The following is a 22,811-nucleotide window of genomic DNA, read 5'->3' as shown; positions in this document are numbered from 1 at the left end:
TTTGAGACAAACTTTGAACCTTAACCACTAACATAAAAGAATGAGAATTAATACAGATTAAAGAATGAGTTTCAAAAGATCATTTATTTAAGCAGATAGTTTAGAAGCATCAGCATTTTTCCCCCCCAATTTCCTATCTTTGAGCAAATAAAATGTTGAAATAGTTCAGCAGAGTTGATGAGGTTATGCCAGTAATTCTGTGATGAAACTCAACCCAATGGGATACTAAAGAGGAGCAAGGGGATTTCTGCTGTAAAGACAACTGCATCAGTGAATTGAGGAAAAAAAGGAATATCCCATGCAATTTCTCAAAGTCCAAATATACTTTCAGTGTTTTAAAATAATGAAATAGTTCAGATAGTTAAACTCAGTCTATGTTTTCACTCCATAGAAGACCTAGTAGAGAGTGGAGGAAATGTAGAGCCAGTCAGATCACACCTGAGTTCAAATTCAGTTTCTGCCGTTTACTAGCTATGTGGATTTAGACATGTCGCTTAGCCTCCCTTTGAACCTTAATTTCTTCATCCGTATAATGGGGATGATAATACCCACCTTAAAAATGAGAGTAGGAGGCATGCAATGGGTGCTGAATAAATAATTATTAATATTATCTAAGAATATGTTCTCTTTTGTGGTAAATAGGGTTCAAGACACTGTTAACATAGAACACACATTAAGTAGCATGGGAAGTGCCTTATCTTGTGAGACTTTAGGCATGGCAACAAATAAAAGGCCAAAAAAGCTGGCACGCATTAAAATATACCCCGTATTTTATAGTGATGGTGTTACGTTATACTCTGATCGTCTTACTCTGATCATCTCGTTTAGCGATGCTGTGACCTTGGAGTAGATTGCTTAACACCTCAGCATGTTTACCAGTAAGGTAGTGGTGCTCTCTTCAGCTTTCCCTCAGAGGATGATTCTCACATGATTTGAGTTCAGAGTGTCAGGTTGAAAGGTTAAGTACGACAGGGCTTTTTTTGCATGCCTTTTCCTTGCAAATGTTAATATTTCTATTTTTTATATTCCAAACAGGGTGAATTTAAGGTGTCAGAGAGGTACCTCACCATGGGTGATTTGACAACAGCCCTGGAGGGGAACCGAGTGAGAGAGATGTTTGGCTCGGGTACAGCCTGCGTTGTTTGCCCAGTTTCTGATATACTGTACAAGGGTGAGGTAAGAGACAATCTCTTCACCTCCTGTCATTTCCAAGCATTTGCCTATAATTTAATTCTTTAAATGTGTGAATGAAATGGTAGTTGGACCCAAGATGCAAAGGATTTTTTTCTTTAATAACTTGGCAGTTTGTCCCAATGAACCTGTATTACCAAATTACTTACTCTCATCTTTCCAGCAATTTTGTGCAAGCTCCAGTATGGGAGGGAGTCAGTTTTGTCCTTGGAAATGTATCACATCTGTTTTATGTCAATTTAGGGATTGGAGATGTGCCAATAAGCGTCCATTCTTATTTCTTCCTTTTAGCTTGCTAAGAAGGTTCTACAGGTAATTAGATTTCCGTTTCTGGTTTCCAAAAGTACTCCCAAACTATTAGAGTAGTAATGGCAAACAGTTATGGAAAATTCATTTGAATGATTAACTCCTACATTTATTATTATTATTATTATTATTATTGCTTCTGTTGTTATTACTATTTAAACCACTTTATGAAAAATTTTCATTTGGCTAAGTTGGTACATCAACTAAAATCCTCCAAAAAGAATTCAATCATTTGGTTGGAAGAAGTGTTCTCCCAGTGAATTAGCCTGATTTTATATGTGGTATATTTCCACTCTTTGTTAGTTTTGTTGTTGGTGGTAGTGTTTTTTTTTGTTTTTGTTTTTTTGCTTTCCCCTTTATCACAAAGCTTGGATATTTAACATCGTTGTCTAACTTTATAGCTTAAAGGCATGTGGGTATTATTCTTAGGATGTGAATTGGCTTGACTTAATCATATTAAATACAAACTTGATTGGTTTTTAAATTGAAAATAGATAAATAAAATAATTATTTTTCCTCCGTTATTTTCCTTTTCTGATTTTAATGGTGGCTACTTCATTGCTTGAGATTTTCGAACTTGCTTGTAAGGAGTGGCTTTTAACATGATTCCATCTACAGATTGATTGTTTCAAGGGAGAATTATTTTACTATGTATCAATACTTTTACTGAGTATAAAGCTACTGTTTTGTGTTTCATTATTGTAGTATCTAGGTAAACGCATTATTGGTCCACTTTTTTAATGAACTAAAGTTGTCATGAAGTCACATTTTTTAAGTACAATCATTTCACCTCTAGAAATAAGTTTATAAAGCTCAACGTTTTGATATTGGTCTTGTCTCACAGGGCATGCAGAGCTAAAGGTACATCTAATTACCCTATTATCCTAAAGAGCATAAGAAGAAAAGAATGACAGCATGGGCTATCTACTAAAATCAGACTATCAAAAGCCTGCAAGCCAGCCAGGCAGGAATGGACATGACTCAAGTGTAAATTAGGGGCAGGAAATCTCTCAGCCCCCAGTGTAATGATGCTGTCCAGCACTGTGGAGGTTTGACTTGGAACAGACATAGGTTTAGAAGCCTATTTTGTGAAGGCATAGACTTGCTTTCATATACGTCCCTGCAATGACTTGCTTTAATTTGTGGCAAAAGGTTTTCGAGTTCTCATTCCCTGCCAGAAGAATTAGGTAAGGAGGCCAATCATTCATCCTATAGATTCTCAGAATCCTGAAAGAGGTAGGATTCTTTATGTTTGGCCACTATTTTAGGTATCCCTAGCTCTTTGGTCTCTTTGGTTCCTCATATCAGCCTGAAGACCAACATATAAACCAGTTGTGCCCTAAAATCAGTTGGTAGGCAAGAAACAAACTATCATTGGCTACTTTGTTTTTATTCAAATTCAGAACAGAAAAAGAGTCTTTGGCATAAGGGGTTGGCATATGTGATCAGGTTATCATAGTACCGTTCCTTATTTCAGTGGGATTGTCTTAATACAGTAGAATTGCTGAGTGTCTTACTTATTGCATACATGGATATCCTCCAATTATCATGCCTGTGATATTCTTTCATAGACTGTACACATCCCAACTATGGAGAATGGTCCTAAACTTGCAAGTCGGATCTTGGAAAAATTGACTGATATTCAGGTAAGGGCTTCTTTTTTTAAAAAAAAGGTCATCTTATTTCAATCAGAACTAAAACCAAATCATATTTCAGTGGAGAGAAGAGAGTAAACACTGCCATTTGGGGTTAACAAATTAAATTTGTAGAATAAAGCACAAAAGAAAAATATTACCTGTGATTCCAACACTGAAATATAACCACTGTTAATTTTTGATATCTCAAAAATATTTTGTGTTAATATACTTCTTGAAGTATTTTTCTAACAAAATAGTCATATGTGATTTGTTACCTGCTTTTTTTTCATCTAGCAAATCATTTGCTTTTTCGTATCAATAAATAAATTTCTCCATTCCATGTATAAAATTTAATTGAATTCTGTGATATTGATGTACTATAACTTTTAAAGAATCATTATTATTGAACATGTATGTTGTTGGCAGTTTTTTTTTTTTTTTTTTTTTTTACCTGTTACAAACACTGCAATCTTTGATTATTTCCTTAGGATAAGTTCCTGAGATTGTAACTGTTGGGTCAAAAACAGTGCATACCTATTTTTTTCTACTGCTAACCTCGTTCTGCCTGTTTTTTCCTGAGCAGCAGTTTACAGTGGTGTCTCATCAGACAGTTAAGCATATCTCTAGGCAGGCTTATCAAGTACCACGTAATCCTGGGTCATCAACAAAAGGACTGTTCTATAACTTGCAAACCCCTCGCACGTTGTTGGACGATTTTGTTGAGCCCACGTATCATCATTGCCAGTCAGTGAACATACCCAAGGGGAGCTGAGATTCATACTGAAATGTGAAATAAAGTTTGATAGTTTGAGTGACACCAGATGGTTTAGGTCTTAAAACTATACAAAAAAAAAAAAAAAAAAAAGTTGACAAAACAGCAGGCCCCTCCAGAGCAACTGAGGTCCTGGGAGAGTGATAAGAATGGTATTTTTGGAAGACTTACTCAGCAACTTTTATGCAAAATTAATAACATTAAAAGATAAGAATGATTGTGGTTTTTGAATCGATGAAATGTTGCTCTTTTCCTCTTCAGTAAAGGCTTTCTATAGAAATCCTTCAACTGGGGCCCCTGGGTGGCTCAGCCAGTTAAGGGTTTGACTCTTGATTTTGGCTCAAGTCATGATCTCATGGTTTGTGAGATTGAACCCCATATCAGGCTCTGTGCTGACAGCATGGAGCCTACTTGGGATTCTCTATTCCCCTTTCTCTGCCTCTCTCTCTCTCTCTCTCAGAATAAACATTTAAAAAAATTCTGCAAACTAAATAAAGGAATATCTTAATATTAGAAGACATATAATTTATTGAGTCTTCTACTTTTATACATGGAAACAATTAAAAGTAATTGGAAGAAATTAAATTAATAAGAATATTTGGATGTTTTGGTAATCTAAATTTTTTTACAGTTGAGTAAATCTGATGAAGGTAATAAGTTATTAGTGTTTTGCACAAATAAGAAACAGAAATAGAATAAAAATATACAATTGGCCAAATTATGAAAGCCTTTATCCAAAACAGAAATTGAAAGATTTTTAAGAGGGGAGGCAGTATTTGCAACAACATGGATGGAACTACAGTGTATTATGCTAAGCAAAATAAGTAGCAGAAAGACAAATGTCGTATGATATCACCCATAAGATAAAAACAGATGGGAGACAGACTATAAGAGATTCTTTTTTTTTTTTTTTTTTTTAAGAATTTTAAAGTTTATTTATTTTTGACAGACAGAGCACAAGCAGGGGAGGGGCAGAGAGAGAGGGAGACACAGAATCTGAAGCAGGCTCCAGGCTCTGAGCTGTCAGCACAGAGCCTGACGCAAGGCTCAAACCCACGAACTGTAAGATCGTGACCTGAGCCAAAGCCGGATGAGCCACCGACTGAGCCACCCAGGTGCCCCAAGATTCTTAAATACAGAGAACAAACTGAGGGTTGCTAGAGACATGTTGGATGGGGGGATGGGCTAAATGAGTGATGGGCATTAAGGAAGGCACTTGTTGGGATGAGCACTGAGTATCATATATAGGTTATGCATTACTAAATTCTATTCCTGAAATCATTATTACACTATATGTTAACTAACTTGGATTTAAACAAAAAATAAAGAATAATAAAAAATAAATAAAACTTAAAAATTGGAAGGAAAAGAGGGGAGGTCGTGTTGTTATGGTAATAAGAAAATATCACTTTGGAACCTTTTCTTGAATACATACAGAGGGGAATCCTTCATTTTATCGGACTTACTACACAAAATGAGATCTCAGTACCTCTTGGAGATTATATGAAATAAGAAAATTACCCTTAATTTGATTTGGTTGTAAAGGATTAAAAAAAAAGAAAACGTCAACTGTATTTGAAAGGGAAAATCAAACTGTATTAAATTTGAATTGGAAGAAAGATCTAACTAGAGGTGTTTGATGGACATAATCATGAAGCTTTGCCTAAGGCAGGCAAAAGCAGAAATGTTTCCTCTCTCTTGAGATAGTGCCAAAGTATATGCATCAGAACTCTAAGTAAAAGAGAAGTCCTAAGGCATATTCTGGGGGCAAGAGGACACGCCATTACAAAAGTTCTCAGAGCATTTTTAAAGTAAGATTATGGATGTAAGATTAGTGAATAAGTGAATGTTTTTGATTAATTCATTCAATAGATATATCTCTTGAGCACAAACAGTGTGCAAGAGACTATTCCAGGTGCTGGTGATTTAATAGTAGTAGAAGGGATAAAAAAAATTGGAGAAGTCAAAGCTGTAAAGAAACAAAATACTCAATTTAAATGTGAGACCACATGAAATACTTTTAAGAATAAAAGATCCATATGAAGCAGAGAATGAGAAGAAACAACATTTTCCTTTTACCTGTATATATTCTCTATATAACTTAGTGCCTGTGTCTAAGAAGAAATTAATTTCTCTCTTTACCCTAGGTAGTAAAATGTAATGGTATTAACACTGAAAATTAATGATATATTCAAGGCTTCCCTAGGAATAAGGAAACAAAAGGGGTGGAGACACAGGATACATGAGATAATATAATGATTCTGAATTAAACCACAAACCAGAAGGACCAACTCTGCTCCAAATTGTTAAGTTAACAGAGGACTCTCTATTCAGAATCTAAGACCACATCCTTCTTTTTCAATTATTTTATGCCTGTGGGCATGGAACCTAAAGTTTCAAAATTATTCTCTTATAAGATAGCAAATTGGTGCTATCACCCAAGCTACAGGTGCCTGTTTCTGTCCACGAAAAATAATTTAAGTAATTATTGAGGAAAAAGCGTAGAATTGCATCATGTTTTACATTTGATCTCTTTGACATTACATGAAAAACATGGATATTTTGTAAGAAGTGCTCTGGTAAGTTGAAGAGAGCAACAACAACCAATAAACCCAGAAGATTCTTGCCACTGTGACGTGGGGGGTGGAAATCCTTCTTAACCACAGATGTGATTGTCATTTAACGTGTGTGTTTCTGTGTATGAGTAAGAACCTCTGAGGTTAAGTATTCATTCCCCTTGGTGAATTTTCCATAAAATTCCATGGATTTTAGATTGCCCTAAAAATACCTCTTAGGAGGGGAGCGTTTCAGTCTTTTTTTTCCCCCCTCTTCTTTTTTCAAGTGACAAAGAAAAACACTTTTGTGTTACTTAACCAGACTTCAGCATGGAGAACATTAGCCATATTGCCTATGTTTCTTTTCTCTTGCATCGCTCTTTGCCAATCTGATTACTCACCATCGTATTCACCAATATGCCTGCTATTGGGATAATCTCTGTTCTCCAATTGACTCTGCTGTCTACTTCTTCCTGCCTTTCTGTACCTTCTACAGTTTGCCTACTTGAGAAGGTATTGGTTGTCTGTCAAGACACATCTCCTTGAAGAACTTTTTTTTTTTTTATTTAAAAAAAAATTTTTTTTTTTCAACGTTTATTCATTTTTGGGACAGAGAGAGACAGAGCATGAACGGGGGAGGGGCAGAGAGAGAGGGAGACACAGAATCGGAAACAGGCTCCAGGCTCCGAGCCATCAGCCCAGAGCCTGACGCGGGGCTCGAACTCACAGACCGCGAGATCGTGACCTGGCTGAAGTCGGACGCCTAACCGACTGCGCCACCCAGGCACCCCTAAGAACTTTTAAAGTCTGTCTTGAGCAACATCCCTGTCCCCAGTACAAACACGTATTCATCCCCTCAAATATAACTTCTTCTTCCAGCTTCCAAAGTACCTGGGTTCCATATCACTTATGGCCTTTAAGTTGTATTCTAATTAGTGACACACTTGTCTTTGTTCTAAGGTTGTTTGAATGTAGGAATTGTTTTACTCCCTTCTTGTAACCCCAGTATTCAGTACAAGGCCTGGGCTATCATACACACTCAGTAATGTTTCTTGAATAAATGAATAAAGGAACAAATAAGTGAGTGATATACCAGACAGATACTGAAGGACAAAAACATGTTGCTCTTATATATTAACACATTCTGAGGAGAGGTGGGAGGAAGGCCTTAAATAATATCAAATGACTTTTCTTTTTTTTTTAATTTTTTTAAACATTTATTTATTTTTGAGAGAGAGAGAGACAGAGTGTGAGTGGGGGAGGAGCAGAGAGAGAGGGAGACATAGAATCTGAAGCAGATTCTAGGCTCTGAGCTGTCAGCACAGAGCTCTACGTGGGGCTCGAACCCATGAACTGTGAGATCGTGTCCTGAGCCGACTAAGCCACCCAGGCGCCCCACATATTACTTTTCGAGAAAACTTTGAGAGAACCTGATTTTAGACATTTTTAAAATGAAATACACATACCAAGACTGCTGTCGGAATCAAATAAAAACCTGGAATCCAGGCCTTAAATATCAGGGCAGCATGTTTGTGTAACTAGCAGAGCTGCTGTTGAGGTTTTAGAAAGTGGGAAGTAGTGATTGCAAAGACCTGAGAGGTGGAAGTCCTGTTCTGTTTTCTTTTTTTTTTTAATTAATTTATTTTTTAAAATTTGTATCCAAGTTATTTAGCATATGCTATAATAGTGATTTCAGGAGTAGAATCCAGTGATTCATCCCCTATATATATAACACCTAGTGCTCATCCCAACAAGTGTCTTCCTTAATGCCCCTTGCCCATTTAGCCCATCCCCCCTCCCACAACCCCTCCAGCAACCTTCAGTTTGTTCTCTATATTTAAGATTCTCTTATGTTTTTGTCCCCCTCCATGTTTTTATATTATTTTTGCTTTCCTTCCCTTAGATTCGTCTGTTTTGTATCTTAAATTCCACATATGACTGAAGTCATATTTGTCTTTCTCTAATTGCATTTAGCATAATACACTAGTTCCATCCATGTTGTTGCAAACGACAAGATTTCATTCTTTTTGATTGCTGAGTAATACTCCATTGTATCTCCCTCTCTCTGTCTCTCTGTCTCTCTGTCTCTCTGTCTCTCTCTCTCTCTCTCTCTCTCTACACACGCACGCATACACACACCACATTTTCTTTGTCCATTCATCTGTCAGTGGACATTTGGGCTCTTTCCATACTTTGGCTATTGTCAATAGTGCTGCTATAAACATTGGGGTGAATGTGCCTCTTCAAAACAGCATACCTGTATCCTTTGGATAAGTACCTAGTAGTGCAATTGCTGGGTCATAAGGTAGTTGTATTTTTAATTTTTTGAGGAATCTCCATAGTGTTTTCCAGAGTGGCTGCGCCAGTTTGCATTCCCACCAACAGTGCAAAAGGATTCTTTCACTGCATCCTCGCCAACATCTATTGTTGCCTGAGTTGTTAATGTTAGCCATTCTGACAGGTGTAAGGTGGTATCTCATTGTAGTTTTGATTCGTACTTCCCTGATGATGAGTGATGTTGAGCATTTTTTCATGGGTCTATTGGCCACCTGGATGTCCCTTTTTGGAAAAGTGTCTATTCATGTCTTTTGCCTGTTTCTTCACTGGATTATTTGTTTTTTGGGTGTTGAGTTTGATAAGTTCTTTATAAGATTTCAGATACTAATCCTTTATGTAATATGTCATGTACAAGTATCTTTTCCCATTCTGTCAGTTGACTTTTAGTTTTGCTGATTGTTTCCTTCACCATGCAGAAGGTTTTTATCTTGAAGAGATTCCAATAGTTCATTTTTGCTTTTGTTTCCCTTGCTTCTGGAGACATGTTGAATAAGAAGTTGTTGCAGCCAAGGTCAAAGAGATGTTGTTTTTTTTAATTTTGTTTTAATGTTTTATTTATTTTTGAGACAGAGACAGAGCATAAGCAGGGGAGGAGCAGAGAGAGAGGGAGACACAGAATCCGAAGCAGGCTCCAGGCTCTGAGCTGTCAGCACAGAGCCCGACGCGGGGCTCGAACTCGCAAACCGCAAGATCATGACCTGAGCTGAAGTCGGACGCTTAACCGACTGAGCCACCTAAATGCCCCAGTCAAAGAGGTTTTTGCCTGCTTTCTCCTCTAGGATTTTGATGGCTTCCTGTCTTACATTTAGGTCTTTCATCCATTTTGAGTTTATTTTTGTGTATCATGTAAGAAAGTGGTCCAGGTTCATTTTTCTGCATGTTGCTGTCCAGTTTTCCCAACACCATTTGTTGGAGAGACTGTCTTTATTCCATTGGATATTCTTTCCTGCTTTGTCAAAGATTAGTTGGTCATATGTTTGTTGGTCCATTTCTGCATTCTGTATTCTGTTCCATTGATCTAAGTGTCTGTTTTTGTGCCAGTGCCATACTGTCTTCATGATTACAGCTTTGTGATACATCTTGAAGTCCAGAATTGTGATGCCTCCAGCTTTGTTTTTCATTTTTAGGATTGCTTTGGCTATTTGGGGTCTTTTCTGGTTCCATACACATTTTTAGGATTGTTTGCTGTAGCTCTGTGGAGAATGCTGGTATTATTTTGATACGGATTGCATTGAGTATGTAGATTGCTTTGGGTAGTATCAACATTTTAACAATATTTGTTCTTCCAATCCATGAGCATGAAATATTTTTTCATTTTTTTGTGTGTGTCTTCTTCAATTCTTTTATAAGCTTTCTATAGTTTTCAGTGTATAGATTTTTCACCTCTTTGGTTAAGTTTAGAGAGGTGGGTGTCTTAAGTAGTTAGGAAAAGGAAAGCCCAGTGAGATAGGTGCAGGATCTGTATTGACTGTAGGCCACCAGATGGAATTTCTTTTAAAATTCTGTTTTCCCCACTAGTGGCTACAGTTTTGTAAGAATAAATGACCATTAGTGGTTATTGCATTTTTTTGTTTTCAGTGGAACAGCTTGATGGTTTTTAGTTACATAAGAGCCCTACTCCTTTTCCCTGCTGATGTCCCGAGTTATCCTTCTCTTTGTGTGCATACTAAGTGAACATTTCCAGATTGCCTTGATGACTGAGCCCCTTGACCAGCTTCCCAGCTGTACTTGTTCCCTAATACACACTTCTCCACGTTACAGGATTACAGAGCTTTGCAGGCCATTGAATAGGATTTAGAACAAGAATGACAAATTGTCACCTGGTGGGCAGCACTGATTATATTTTTATTGGCATCACAGAGAATAAGTGCATGACATGTACATTGTCCTTTTGTGTTGCTAAGAACTTTTCTGCCTAATGTAAAAGGCATTTAACAAAGGCCATGTAAAATTATTTGCCATATGTATGTTGGATGTGAAGATTAGAACTTGTCATTAGTTGTGTTTTGGTTTAGTGTTCTTCCTGGAATTCATGAAAGATGAAAATTCTGCATACCACATTGATAATCTTCCACATGGGCTGAGTACCACCCCATGTGCTCAGTTGGATTTGCCATGTTGCTTTCACCTCATCTTCGATTCCAGTGAACAACATCAAGTCATTGTGACTTACAGCAGACCTGCCAAGTGCTGAAGGAGTAAGCCTACTGCTGTGGTTCTGTAATGACCCTGATAATGATAGCCTTGCCCATGCAGACATGTGTTCTTTCCCCTCCTTCTCTAGGTACCTACTCCTGAGGAACGAATATAATTTCTATCTCTGCTAGCATCTGTCATCTCTACTCTTGAATTATTTTGCCTTGAAAAATTAAATCAAGTTATTTATCATCGAAATGGAAAGTTTGATCGCTTACTGCTTAGGTCTAGATAGTTTGAATTACCTGTATTATCACATTTCTTAGATACATCTCAGAATGCTATAATTTTTACATAAAAGCATAAATTATAGGATGAAGAGGCCAATCTTAATACATATTATGAAGGTTCTTAGAGTGATATGGCCTATGACTGTCATTGTAACCCAAATAGATTTTTGACTGTTTATAAAACTGAAACAACTAATTGAAAGCAAATTCACTTTAATTGATGAGATTCAAGATGGAATTATGGCGGTCACGAATCACAATAATGTAGATCTGCTAAAATGTCAATATGATGACACTCAATTATTAATGGCATAAGTATCTAATGTATTCATGGGAATCCAAGTAAGAGAAATAATAATGATATTTTGATCTTACCTTAAGTCATGTTGTACCATACATAAATCAAGCAGACTTTGGGAATTTTTATCTAGCATTTATCATGAATCAACAATTAATAGTGGGAAGCCACACTCTTGAAACAACTCTTTCTGATATAGATTCAGCAAGTCACTTATAGTCATTGGGCTTCCTTCATTCTCTTTTTTATGTAAACCAAAAGGTTGTAAGTAGACCCATTCTTGGCTCCCAGTATTTTTACCAATTTGATAGATTCTGCTGCCAGAGGTCCTTAAAGCTCTTTAAGAGGAACCCAGCACATGGACAATATAACATAGGAGAAATAGCATCAGATAGAGGCAGGAGCCCTGGGCTTCAGATTAAGAGTTTTCTAGAACCTTAATGTCCTTAGATGTAAAATAAGAAGCTTGGCTTTAAGAGTACATTGCTCTTCATACATGATTTTTAAGCAGCAGAAATTTTCTACAAAGGAAATCTTTCCTAGAATCCCAACATACAAAACTGATCAAAGTGGAATTGTTCTAAAGTCCAGAGCTCCACTTATTTGACTCATCCTTGCATTTAATTAATTAATTTTTTTTTTAAAGGTTTTATTTTTAAGTAATCTCTTCACCCAACACGGGGCTCGAACTTATGACCCCGAGATCAAGAGTCACGTGCTCTACCGACTGAGCCGGCCAGGCTCCCCAAAGCCTCTACATTTTAGATGATCACTAAAGTTCTTTCCCATTTGGAACTGCTAATGTTTTATCTGAATTTCAACTGAAGTTATATTGGGAATGAAAAGCCAATTCATGTGAAAAGGGGACATCATCGGAGGAATTTAGGCAAGCACATGGTGGCAGACTCACTGGCATGGTGGTAGGGAAGATATGTTCCAAGTCCATCTCCACAGACACAGCTATGTGAACATGTGGAGGGAACTCCAAATGGTAGTCGAGAACATGTCATTGGTGCGAGAGAGACCTTTGGCTAGGGTCTGGGCTCGGCTCTACCCTTTACGAATTACCTGAGTAAGTTGTTTAATCTCCCTAACACAGTTTTTCTCATCCATAAAATGAGATCGATAATGGCGCCTACTCTCTGGGGTTACTGTGAGGATAAATTTCGTAGTAAGTCTGTCAAGCTCCTGGCACCATAGCGTTAGCACTGTGAGAGCTCATTTGAACACAGAGATGTTTGATGAATGAATGAATGAATGCACACATACATGAATGAATGAATAAAAGAACAAATTGATCAAAACTAGCTTTCTACTTTGGACATCTGGAATGTCTTTGTGTCAGTTAATTCAATTTTAAGTATTAAAATTCAGGTTTGTGAAAGCAAATTATTTGGAGATGCAAATAATCAAATTCTGTTTGTGATCTAGTTCCATAACTTTTGAAGGAATAAGAAAAATTGAGATGCTAACATAACCTGAATGAGTTTCATTTAGAGAACAGAGCATTTGTCAATTTAATATTTTGTCCACGAACATAAAACCCTCTTGAGAAAGGGGGCTTTCAGGGCGGTGATTCTCAAACTTCACTCTCATTAGAATCCCCCGAAAGTGCTGGCTGAAGCATGGTTGCTGGGACCCATCCCCAGTAAAGTCTGAGGTATGGCTTGAGATTTTGCATTTCAGACATGCTGCCTGGTGATGCCGATGCTCCAGGTCTGGAGCACACACTCTGAGCATCGCTTCTTTAGAATAAAGATGATTGTAATTAAATTTAACTCAGTTACTTTATTTGGGGAGCAGAAACTAAATACAGAATGGTGATGAAAAGGCATAACTTAGAGACTTATTTCAGCTCTAAATTTGAGTTCAACCATAATTATAAAACTTGTGATTCTCTCCAGGTATTTGATTTATTTCTCTCTAATCCTGTTTTTAACACGAATATGCTTTTACTGTTCAAAATAGGAACAGACCTTTTTGTATAACATTGGTTGTATCGCTGAACTTATTTGTAAGCGATTCTTGCACTGGTAGTGTTTACACTTAAACATGTTTTCTTGCTTTTGTTGTAGTACGGAAGAGAAGAGAGCAACTGGACAATCATAGTATCCTAAATGGAAAATACAGGATATCATCTGTGTGCTATGGAGACAAACTGTCGCAGTTGAATTACAATAGATTTCTTTGGCTACCTGTTTTTAGTTGTGCCTAATGTAGTTTGTGTTATCAGTTGTTACCAGGTGATTGTTTCCTCATGCCGGAGAAAATGAATTGCAATCATCAAGTGGTATTTTGTAAACTCAGTGTTAAAAGCTTACTTCACCTTCTCTTCGAAAGATGATCATGTAAGCCCTACGGCATAGACTTTTCCTCAATAATCTTAGTGCCTCCCTTATTAGTTTCCTCAGATACAAAAATATTTTCTTCCTTAGTATAAGTTATGTTCTGCTCCTCAACCAAATGAGTTTCTCTGTGTTTGAAAACTGATCTGAGTAGATTTCATAGGTAATGTTTCCTGTGACATTATCTTCATCTTCAGAAAATGGTTGTGGGTTTTTGTTTTGTTTTGTTTTTTAATAATCAAGACTGAAAAACTGGTATTTCTGCTTTCACATTTTTCTTTGCAGGCCCCTTAAATCCATCTTAAAGAGTAGATCTCCTTTCTTCCTGATGTCACAGTCTCCTCCAGGCTCTCCTTGTGCATCAGCAGGACCTGTGCACATCTCCACCATTGTCCTTTCCACATTGTATTGTAATTGGCTGTTTGTCAGCCTCCAACACAAGACTGAGGCTCTTGTGCCTTTGAGATCTTTGTATCCCCCTGCCTGGCACATAATAGGTACTCATTAAATAATGAATGAATGAACATTTAGCTTCTATAGAAGTGTACCTTCTTTGTTTCTATATTATGAAACCTCTTTATTAGAATTTGTGGTTGATTCTGACATTGTGTCCATTTACCTCACGTTGTCTTTATTTTCCAGGGACTGCTAAGTCATTAGAGATACTCAGAGGCATAGTTTGTTGGAGGGATTATTTCATATTTGAAGACTGCCTTGGAATTGAAATAGCAGCTCTAGAGAGGTCATGATATCATACCAACCAAATGGAAATGACCTTTGTGAAGTGTTAAATACATATATGTTACATGTTAAATACAAAATAAAGAATCATATTTAGCTTTTGGTAGAAAGCAAAGGGGTATACTTTGATATACCTCATTTCTGTTGAATGGGGCTGGGAGGATCACATGGTTAGAGTACAGGAGAGCGATTCTAGATGATCTTTTCCTCATTTAGGAGCTGTGAGTTAAAATTGAATCCTGGTTTATAATTTAGGGGAAAGTCAGTCAAACCTTGCTAGAAAACATTTACCCTTGGAAGGTCAACTCTCAGACATATTTTGGTTTCCCTCAGTTCTAGTAACTTTCATCTTGCTGATCATATTTCATTCTCTTTTCAGAGCAAGGGGAAAAAAGACCTTCTAAAAGTTTGATGTGTTAGAAAAATGTCCTTAAGGCATTTAGCAGCACATAGCAAATGGGGCTTTGATTCTTTTCCAAGACTTTTGGCCACAGGGTTCTTTTAGATAGGAATGGTAAAATGAAAATTAGGGAAGTATATAAGATGAAAAGGAATAGTAAAAATATCTTTTAGGGGACTTTTAATTGGTGATCTGAAGTCTTGGAAGTCTGTTCTTTTCAGGCCTCAGGTGTTTTAACTGTCCTCTGCACACTTCACCAAGTAGTGTTCTAAGGGTATGCATTTACCTTGGCTAAATCCTGTGACCTCCTTTTTAAAGCAGTAGTCTAGAAAAGACTTGCAGGTAATTCTAACCTGTCAAGTAGCACTTAATAACTAGACCTACATTTCTATGAGAAATGGAAGTCATTTGTTTGCCATAAATACATTTCACACTTTGCATCTCTAAATTTAGTATGGCAACACATGTCCCTTATAAAAGTTAGAGAACAACATGTCTTGACATTATGTCTCTATGATTTCTTTCATCAAACCTTAAGAACATTTTAAGCCCTTTCTACCAGATGGAGTGAAAACTAAGGATATATATTTTAAAAAACTGGAGGTCTCCTAAAACTGAGAGAGCGCAATCTGCCATTTTCGTAAGTAATAAGACAGAAAATTGACCTTGACACTAACTTGTTAAATAGATTTAAAAGGAACATCTGCACATCTTTTTTCCTTGTGCACTATTTGTTTAATTGCAGTGGATTAATACAGCAAGAGTGACACATTATAACTAGGCAATTATCCATTCTTCAAGACTTAGTTATCCTAACACTAATTGATCATTTATGGTGTAAGATAGTCTAGCATTAGGAACATGTGAGGCTAATCTGCTCAAAAAGATCAACAAATTAATATTGTTGCTGATATTTGCATAATTGGCTGCAATTATTTAATGTTTAATTGGGTTGATCAAATGAGATTCAACAATTCACATGTGCATGAATATAAACAGAACTGGTGGCACTTAGAATGATAATGATTAACTTATTTTTCATGTTCTCTTCCTCCCACTTTTTTCAGGTTTTACATTTCAGACCAAGTTTGTCAGCTTTTTCCTAAACACATTGGTAGAAACCGGGATTTTTTTATTATTTTTTTAATGTTTATCTATTTTTGAGACAGAGAGCATGAGCAGGGGAGGGGCAGAGAGAGATAGAGACGGAGACAGAATCTGAAGCAGGCTCCAGGTTCTGAGCTGTCACCACAGAGCCCAACGTGGTGCTTGAACTCACAAACTGTGAGATCATGACCTGAGCCGAAGTCGGATGCCCAGCTGACTGAGCCACCCAGGTGCCCCGGTAGAAACCGGGATTTTAAAATGAAGTGTTCAGATATAAACAAAACTTGGGCACTTCCTAAAGATATTTGCTATTAGAATTTTTTTTTATTGTTGCAGTCATTTATTAAGGATTCAAATCATGGATGCCCCAAAAGAAGCATCAACTGCAGGGGTTTGTACCATGCTGTGAAGGACCTGCAGCTGGCAGAAGTGAAATTAATAATACCTGTTTTAACCTTTGCTTTCAAAAGTGCAAAGGAAAAGTAAAAGGGAAAGAGAAATAAGCGGATGAGAAAACTTATGAGGAATCATGCTTGTTTTTTTTTTTTTTCCTCCCTGGTAAACACCCTCTATTCTTTTCTCAAAATGTTGCTATAAGGTAAAGGAAAAAAAAAAAAAAAAAGATGACAGACGATAGCAGCAGGAAAGTACAGTGAACACCACTTACGTGCCGTGCAGCGTCAGCACTCCTGAAGTTTGGGGAAGCCTACGTGAGATGCCCTAGGATCAGGTTTATTGCTCGATGTTATTGTACCTAAACGAGTGGTCTTGCTTCCTTCAAATCGGCACTCTTGAACACTTGAGGCAATTAATGAGTATGTTTTGGTCAAAAGAATTATAGGAGCCTCTTATTAAAGCAGTAGATTCAACTCCATGTTAGGGGGTTTTTGCTATAAAATCAGCTTCCAGAATAAGCTTATTTATTCTCCCTATTCCCACACAGTGCTCAGTTACTGTATTCTTTTTCCTTAAAAAGTTCCTTTTTAAGAGCATACATTGAGTTTACCATTACGATTGGGAAAAATGTATTTTAGGCAGAAAATAACAATACTTGTTCACTTGTTTATATTTTCTAAAATATTTAGGGCAATCAATATTCGTCAGATGGATAAAGCAAAGGGCTTAGGGGTCAGAGAAACATTGTAAGGCTCACTTATTTTATATTCAGATGCTAAATGTGATCAAAGAATTCTTCCTTGTAATGTGGATTTCTTATGTGTATATTCAGAAACTTAAGTTACCAATAGTAATGCTCATGAATAATTAGTAGATAATTCATAATACCTGTCACTTTGTGTTTTTACAAGTAGAATTTGTTCACCTGTTTTCCAGATATCTGCTCCCAACAGAGAGTACCAGCTTTTCAGTAAGGATTACCTATTAAATGACAAAGATCATAGAGATTATAGTTAATTTGATAAATGTTGGTTGAGTACCCACAAATTTGCATCTAACACAGCTAGTGGTAGGGATTAGGAAGTTAGTTTTAGAAAATAGTATATAGACATTATCCTCGTGGAGTTTATACTCTACTAAAATTTTTAGATAAAAAAAAGTGTTATTTAATGCAGTTAGATAATAGGAGATGATGGCTAGAACACATCTCTTATCAAGAAATCACAATGAACATTTCCATCTCATTTTTTAAGGAAATTCGTCCCTTTTTCCATTCCTTTCTTCTACTGCACAACTACTCGGTAGGATTAGTATTTAGAGGGTTATTCAACCACCGTCTACATGGTGAGATTCCCTGTTGGTTTACCACTTACTTCCAACCTGCCTAGTACATTTGATAACTACATTCTCTGGAGCAATGTTAAATTGTCATGGTTCATCTAACAAAAGATCATCTGAAATTACAGCATCCTTGCTGATCTTAAACTCAAAGCCAGATATTATTGAAATGTTCCTAGAATGAGTTTTTCTGGAAAATGTCTATTATGAATCAAACTCTTTAGAGCTTTAGCTTGAAAATGATGGATCCAGCTACTCAGAAAATCACAAGTAGAGGACTAATATAACAATGACTTTTCATGGTTTGAGATTTTAAAAGAAAGGCCATTTAACGTATTGCAAAGAGATTCATATTCATCATGGCCAAAACACGCTTTAAAAAAATTCAGAGGTAGAAGAAAGTGATTTTTCATCCTTAGTGTACATACCACATCAAAAGACTTCAGATATTAATTTGGGGAGCTTGATAAAAAAACATATCAATATGATGTAATAGTGTTTGTGGGTAAATAATTCTGTGGGATCAGATAGAAGTACATACATTTGCTTTCGTGAATGATTTGAATGAATGATTCAAATGTGAATGATGAAGGCATGAAATTTGGTATTAGAAAATGAAGTGGTCTTTAAAATCTGCTGGATGCAGTTGAAGTCTTAAGTAAGCCTTTTTCTGTCTGGAAGTATATGTTTCATACCTCTGTAGACCCTATGAATAAGGCTTAAAACTTAAGTTGTATAATGTTCCAATTTACAGAATCCACTGTCGGGATGTAAGACTTGACTGCAAGCTGTGGTATGAGAATGAATTAAAATGTGGTTTCAATGAAAGATTTCTCTGCACATCCACTTTTATAATGGCTAGGTTCTACTATTAAATTATGGGGCAAGAAACTTTTAATTAGAGAAGATGTCAGAAGAAGAACAACTGAAGGTAGAGGAAGAAACACAGGAAAAAAGTCAAACTTGCTTCTGTGTTGTCCAGAGAAGCCTTGTCCTTATTCGGCCAACCATAGGGATCTTTAGCGTTCAACGTAGGTGCCAAATACCAATAGTGCCAAGGAGGAAGTGGCTAAGTATAAGGGCCAGTTCATTAGGTATTAGAATTAGGCCATGATCTCGAGATAATAACCTGACGGTCGTGTTATATGGAAACCACTGTACTACAAATTTAGAGAAGACTGTATAATTCCTTCAACTACTTAAGATTCGTGAAGCTTCTTGAGGCTGAAAAAATAAGTGACAAGGAGTACATTGTGACTTTTGCACAGCGCTCCCCGCCCCCCCCCCGCCCCGCGCGCCTTAGAAATACAGTTTACTGCCATCCCGTTTTCCTTGGTGAAGGCTACCTGATTTGGAAATGAGTTGAATATTGTCATTTAGTTTTTAACTAAAATGTGCAACATGCTGCAATTTCCCCAGGTTAATTTCACAGCAGTCATTCTCAGGGTTAACAAAGGAATGCATATATCTGCCTCAATTTTTACGTCTTTGGTAAGTTTCTAAAAAGTGCAGGAATTCTCTCAAGAGTATGGCTATAAGATTTCGAATGAAGTCTTAAAAATAAGCTAGCTAATCTGTATGCATCTGTAAATTCTGCAGATGTTTCCCTGGTGACTTATGAGAATGAATGATTCTGAAATGGACTCAAGTGGCTAATAAACAGAGCCTATGTCACTGCTGAAGAGTTTGCACTTGCTTAACGGTGACTGAGAGAAAATAAGTAGTTTGAGGAAATAGTTTTTAAATCGGAGTTTATAGATAGAAACAGGAGAATATCAGCTTAGCTCTGGAATTTTTAGAATATGTGCTGTTACACCTAAATCTAATTGCAATGAAAAATCCCAACCATTGATTGTCTCAAAGTTCTCTAGTTGTGTAGTCATTCTTGAAATTCTCTTTAAGAAAAATCAAGTGCAGAGAAATAAACACTTTGTAAATAAGGCTTGGCTTTCATGAAAAAATTGTTTAAAGGTTACGTTAAAAGATTTAAACTCACTGAAAGTGTAATCGAAATGTGGAGAATAACGTGGGTAAAGGAAACTACCTCATTCTTTGAAGGTTTTGTAGAAGCACAATTAAACATCCTAAAATGGCTTTGTCACTTATGAACCATCTGGTGTGAAAGAACTCTATATTTGTAATGTCTAAAGGACCTGGAATAATTGTATTTTTGCTGGCAATAGACACATTCTCTATTGTTTGCAGGTCTCATGAAATCTTTAATTACGCACTTTTTCCTGTCATCAATAAAACAACTTAAAGGAATCCTGTTTGTGTAGTCTCTTGAAATTAACATTTGTTGGATGCATGAAAGTAATGCTTAATTACCATTTTCGTGATGTTCTAAGGCTTTTGGTCATGGGAAGTAAATGTAGTGTGGTATTTTTAAACCAAAATGACACTGGGACATGAAAAGAATTGAGCACACCCAAAAAACCTATTAACTATTCACCTGGGTAGAATCTAAATCTATTTTCAAACATTTGGCTAGAAATACAGTGGGCCTTTAAGAATTGTCCTTTCCCCTGGGTATGGATCTGTCTTTAGTAAAATTTAGCTTTGTCTTTTAAATTTTGCACAAAATAAGGGGAATAGATTACTTCTTTCCATTCACTGTCACAGTGAATCTATCTCACTGATACAACACACCCATATGTGGCTAAATAGCTGCAGAATTAAAGACACTGTATAAAATGAAAGGCATTCCATCTAAACTCAGAGAACATCAGCGATGTGTCCTTTTAGTCAAACCAGACTTTGTATAAACTGCCCTCGTGCACATGTCTGAGAGAATAAAGCCAAATGCATTATATCTGAGGGTCACATATTTCATACTCATTTTCTTGTGATTTGTCCCAATGATTGCCAAGTACAGCAAAACCTAAGGTTTTTTTCAAGGAGTTACTATAAACTGAAAAGTGTCGAAGTGCTCCGTGGCCCTCTTCTCCCAACACTGTCAACCTGTGACAATATTAGCCTTTACCAAGATCTTTATCAAGGAGTTACACGCAGACTTTGAAAGGTCCACGTGAAGGTTATTAGTCAAGTTCTCTCACGGCGTCACTGCTCAAATCCCACAAGAGTGACAAAGACCTGTCATTCCTGAGGGTGAGGACATACATTCATTGGAGCTTATATGATTTATCAGTTGAGACAGCAGTCTCCTTCAGGGGAACAAGTGTCTCTTCTACATCAGTTTACTAACAAACAAAAAATAAAAGGCTTGGAGGAACAGGGAATTTTCAATCTTTGTAATTATTTTTCTGCTAAGCTGATTCAATTTGATCGTAAACATATTTTTAAAATCAAGAATCTGATTCCACAACAGTTGCCTTCTACCATGATAACTTTTGATGAAATGTTCTATTATAGCCTGACTTTATTTATAGTGGTGATGACTTACAGGATCACGTTCTTGTAATCAAAATACCCACAGCCAACATGTAGACGCTTCTTATGTGTATGTAAGACAATCACTGGGTTTATTCTCCAGTCATGTCTGTATGCAACAGGGACAGTGCTGACTGAAACCCATGGTCATTCTCTCTGAAGGTTTTGTCACTAAGTCAAGAGGACTTTTGAAAAATCTGTGAGAATAACTCCTGAAAAAAGTTTAGTTACAAGACTCAGGCTGAAAGTATCCCAAACACAGTGTAGCTATATATATATATATATATATATATATATATATATATATATATATATATATATATCTTTTTTTCTTTCTTTTTCTTTTTTTCTTTTTTCTTTTTTCTTTTTTTTTTTTTCTTTTTGAGAGAACACAAGTGGGGAAGGGGCAGAAAGAGGGGAACAGAGGATCTGAAGCAGGCTCTGAGCAGATAGCAGAAAGCCCGATGTGGGGCTGGAACACAAACCATGAAATCATGACCTGAGCTGAAGGCAGACTCTTAACCAACTGAGACACCTAGGTGCCTCTAAGGTGTAGCTATTTTTAAACTGAACTGATTTAACTAAAAGGAAGCAACTAAACTGCTTTTGTTTTAACGATAAGTATAATAATCTAGTAAACATTTCTCAATATTCATGATAATGATAAACAGATAATAGATACTTTTCATCTCTGGGTTCTTTTCAAGTTATGGCTGGAGGTAAAAAAAACCTCTTTCTTAATATGCACGTTGCCTAATAATTAAGAGAATGGTTAAGGGCCATCACTGACCCTGTGACTTTAAGCCAATTATTTAAATTCATGGAAAAAATGGAGATCATAGCAGTACCAGCCTCATGGGTTATAAGGATTAATGAAGTAATATTGTAAAAAGTTTACAATATTCATGAGTAAAGTATGAGCTCATGGAATTTTATTAAAAATAAATAATGAACCCAAAGACAGAGAGGGGCTAGTAAATACTTTAGAAAAATGTACAAAGAAGCTATGATGATCAGTTCTTCCTTCTATGCCTGATGGAAGTGGTGAACGTTTCTAATTCAGACCAGTGGCACAGGACAAGAGGCATAATCCAGCTTCCCCAGGCTGCTTAGGGTGAATTAGAAATGTGTGATCTAGTCAAGCCTGGAGGTGAAATTCAGTGCTAGGCCAAGCAATGATTGATAAAAAAAATTATTAAGAAGGGTTTAGATGGTTTTAGTTTTTAGAAATACAAGTTAAGCTCCAAGTTCTACACGAATACAACTATGATGGTTAATTTTATGTGTCAACTTGACTAGGCTATAGAGCCTGGTTATTTGGCTAAACACCAGCCTAGATGTTGCTGTGCAGAAGGTATTTTTAAAGTTGTGATTAACATTTAAATTGGTAAAATTTGAGTAAAGCAGATTACCCTCCACAATGTGGGTGGGCCTCATCCAGTTGAAGAAGGCCTTACAAGTAAACATAGGTTTCCCATAGAAGAAGGAATTCATTCTTAAGACTGCAGCATAAAAACCCTGCCTGAGTCACCAGCCTGACTGGCCTGCCATGCTGGTTTCAGACTCAAGACT

The 22,811-nt window shown here is 36.6% G+C and overlaps 1 protein-coding gene across 3 annotated transcripts in view; it reads left to right on the top strand.

Moving 5' to 3' along the window:
* The window catches only part of BCAT1 (branched chain amino acid transaminase 1), a 107,690-nt gene extending 87,576 nt beyond the window's left edge, over positions 1-20,114 (top strand). For all 3 annotated transcript variants that reach the window (XM_045466390.1, XM_045466389.1, XM_045466391.1), the window contains exons 9-11: positions 1,036-1,176; positions 3,069-3,143; positions 13,598-20,114. In XM_045466390.1, the coding sequence (XP_045322346.1) occupies positions 1,036-1,176; positions 3,069-3,143; positions 13,598-13,639 (258 nt within the window). In that variant the 3' untranslated portion in view covers positions 13,640-20,114. The remainder of the gene's footprint in view (positions 1-1,035; positions 1,177-3,068; positions 3,144-13,597) is intronic.
* The last annotated feature ends 2,697 nt before the right edge of the window (positions 20,115-22,811 follow it).

The sequence above is a fragment of the Leopardus geoffroyi genome, chromosome B4 (genome assembly GCF_018350155.1).
Source record: "Leopardus geoffroyi isolate Oge1 chromosome B4, O.geoffroyi_Oge1_pat1.0, whole genome shotgun sequence".
Taxonomy (NCBI): domain Eukaryota; kingdom Metazoa; phylum Chordata; class Mammalia; order Carnivora; family Felidae; genus Leopardus; species Leopardus geoffroyi.
The sequence above is the reverse complement of the archived record's forward strand: the minus strand, read 5'-3'. Positions and strand labels throughout refer to the sequence as shown.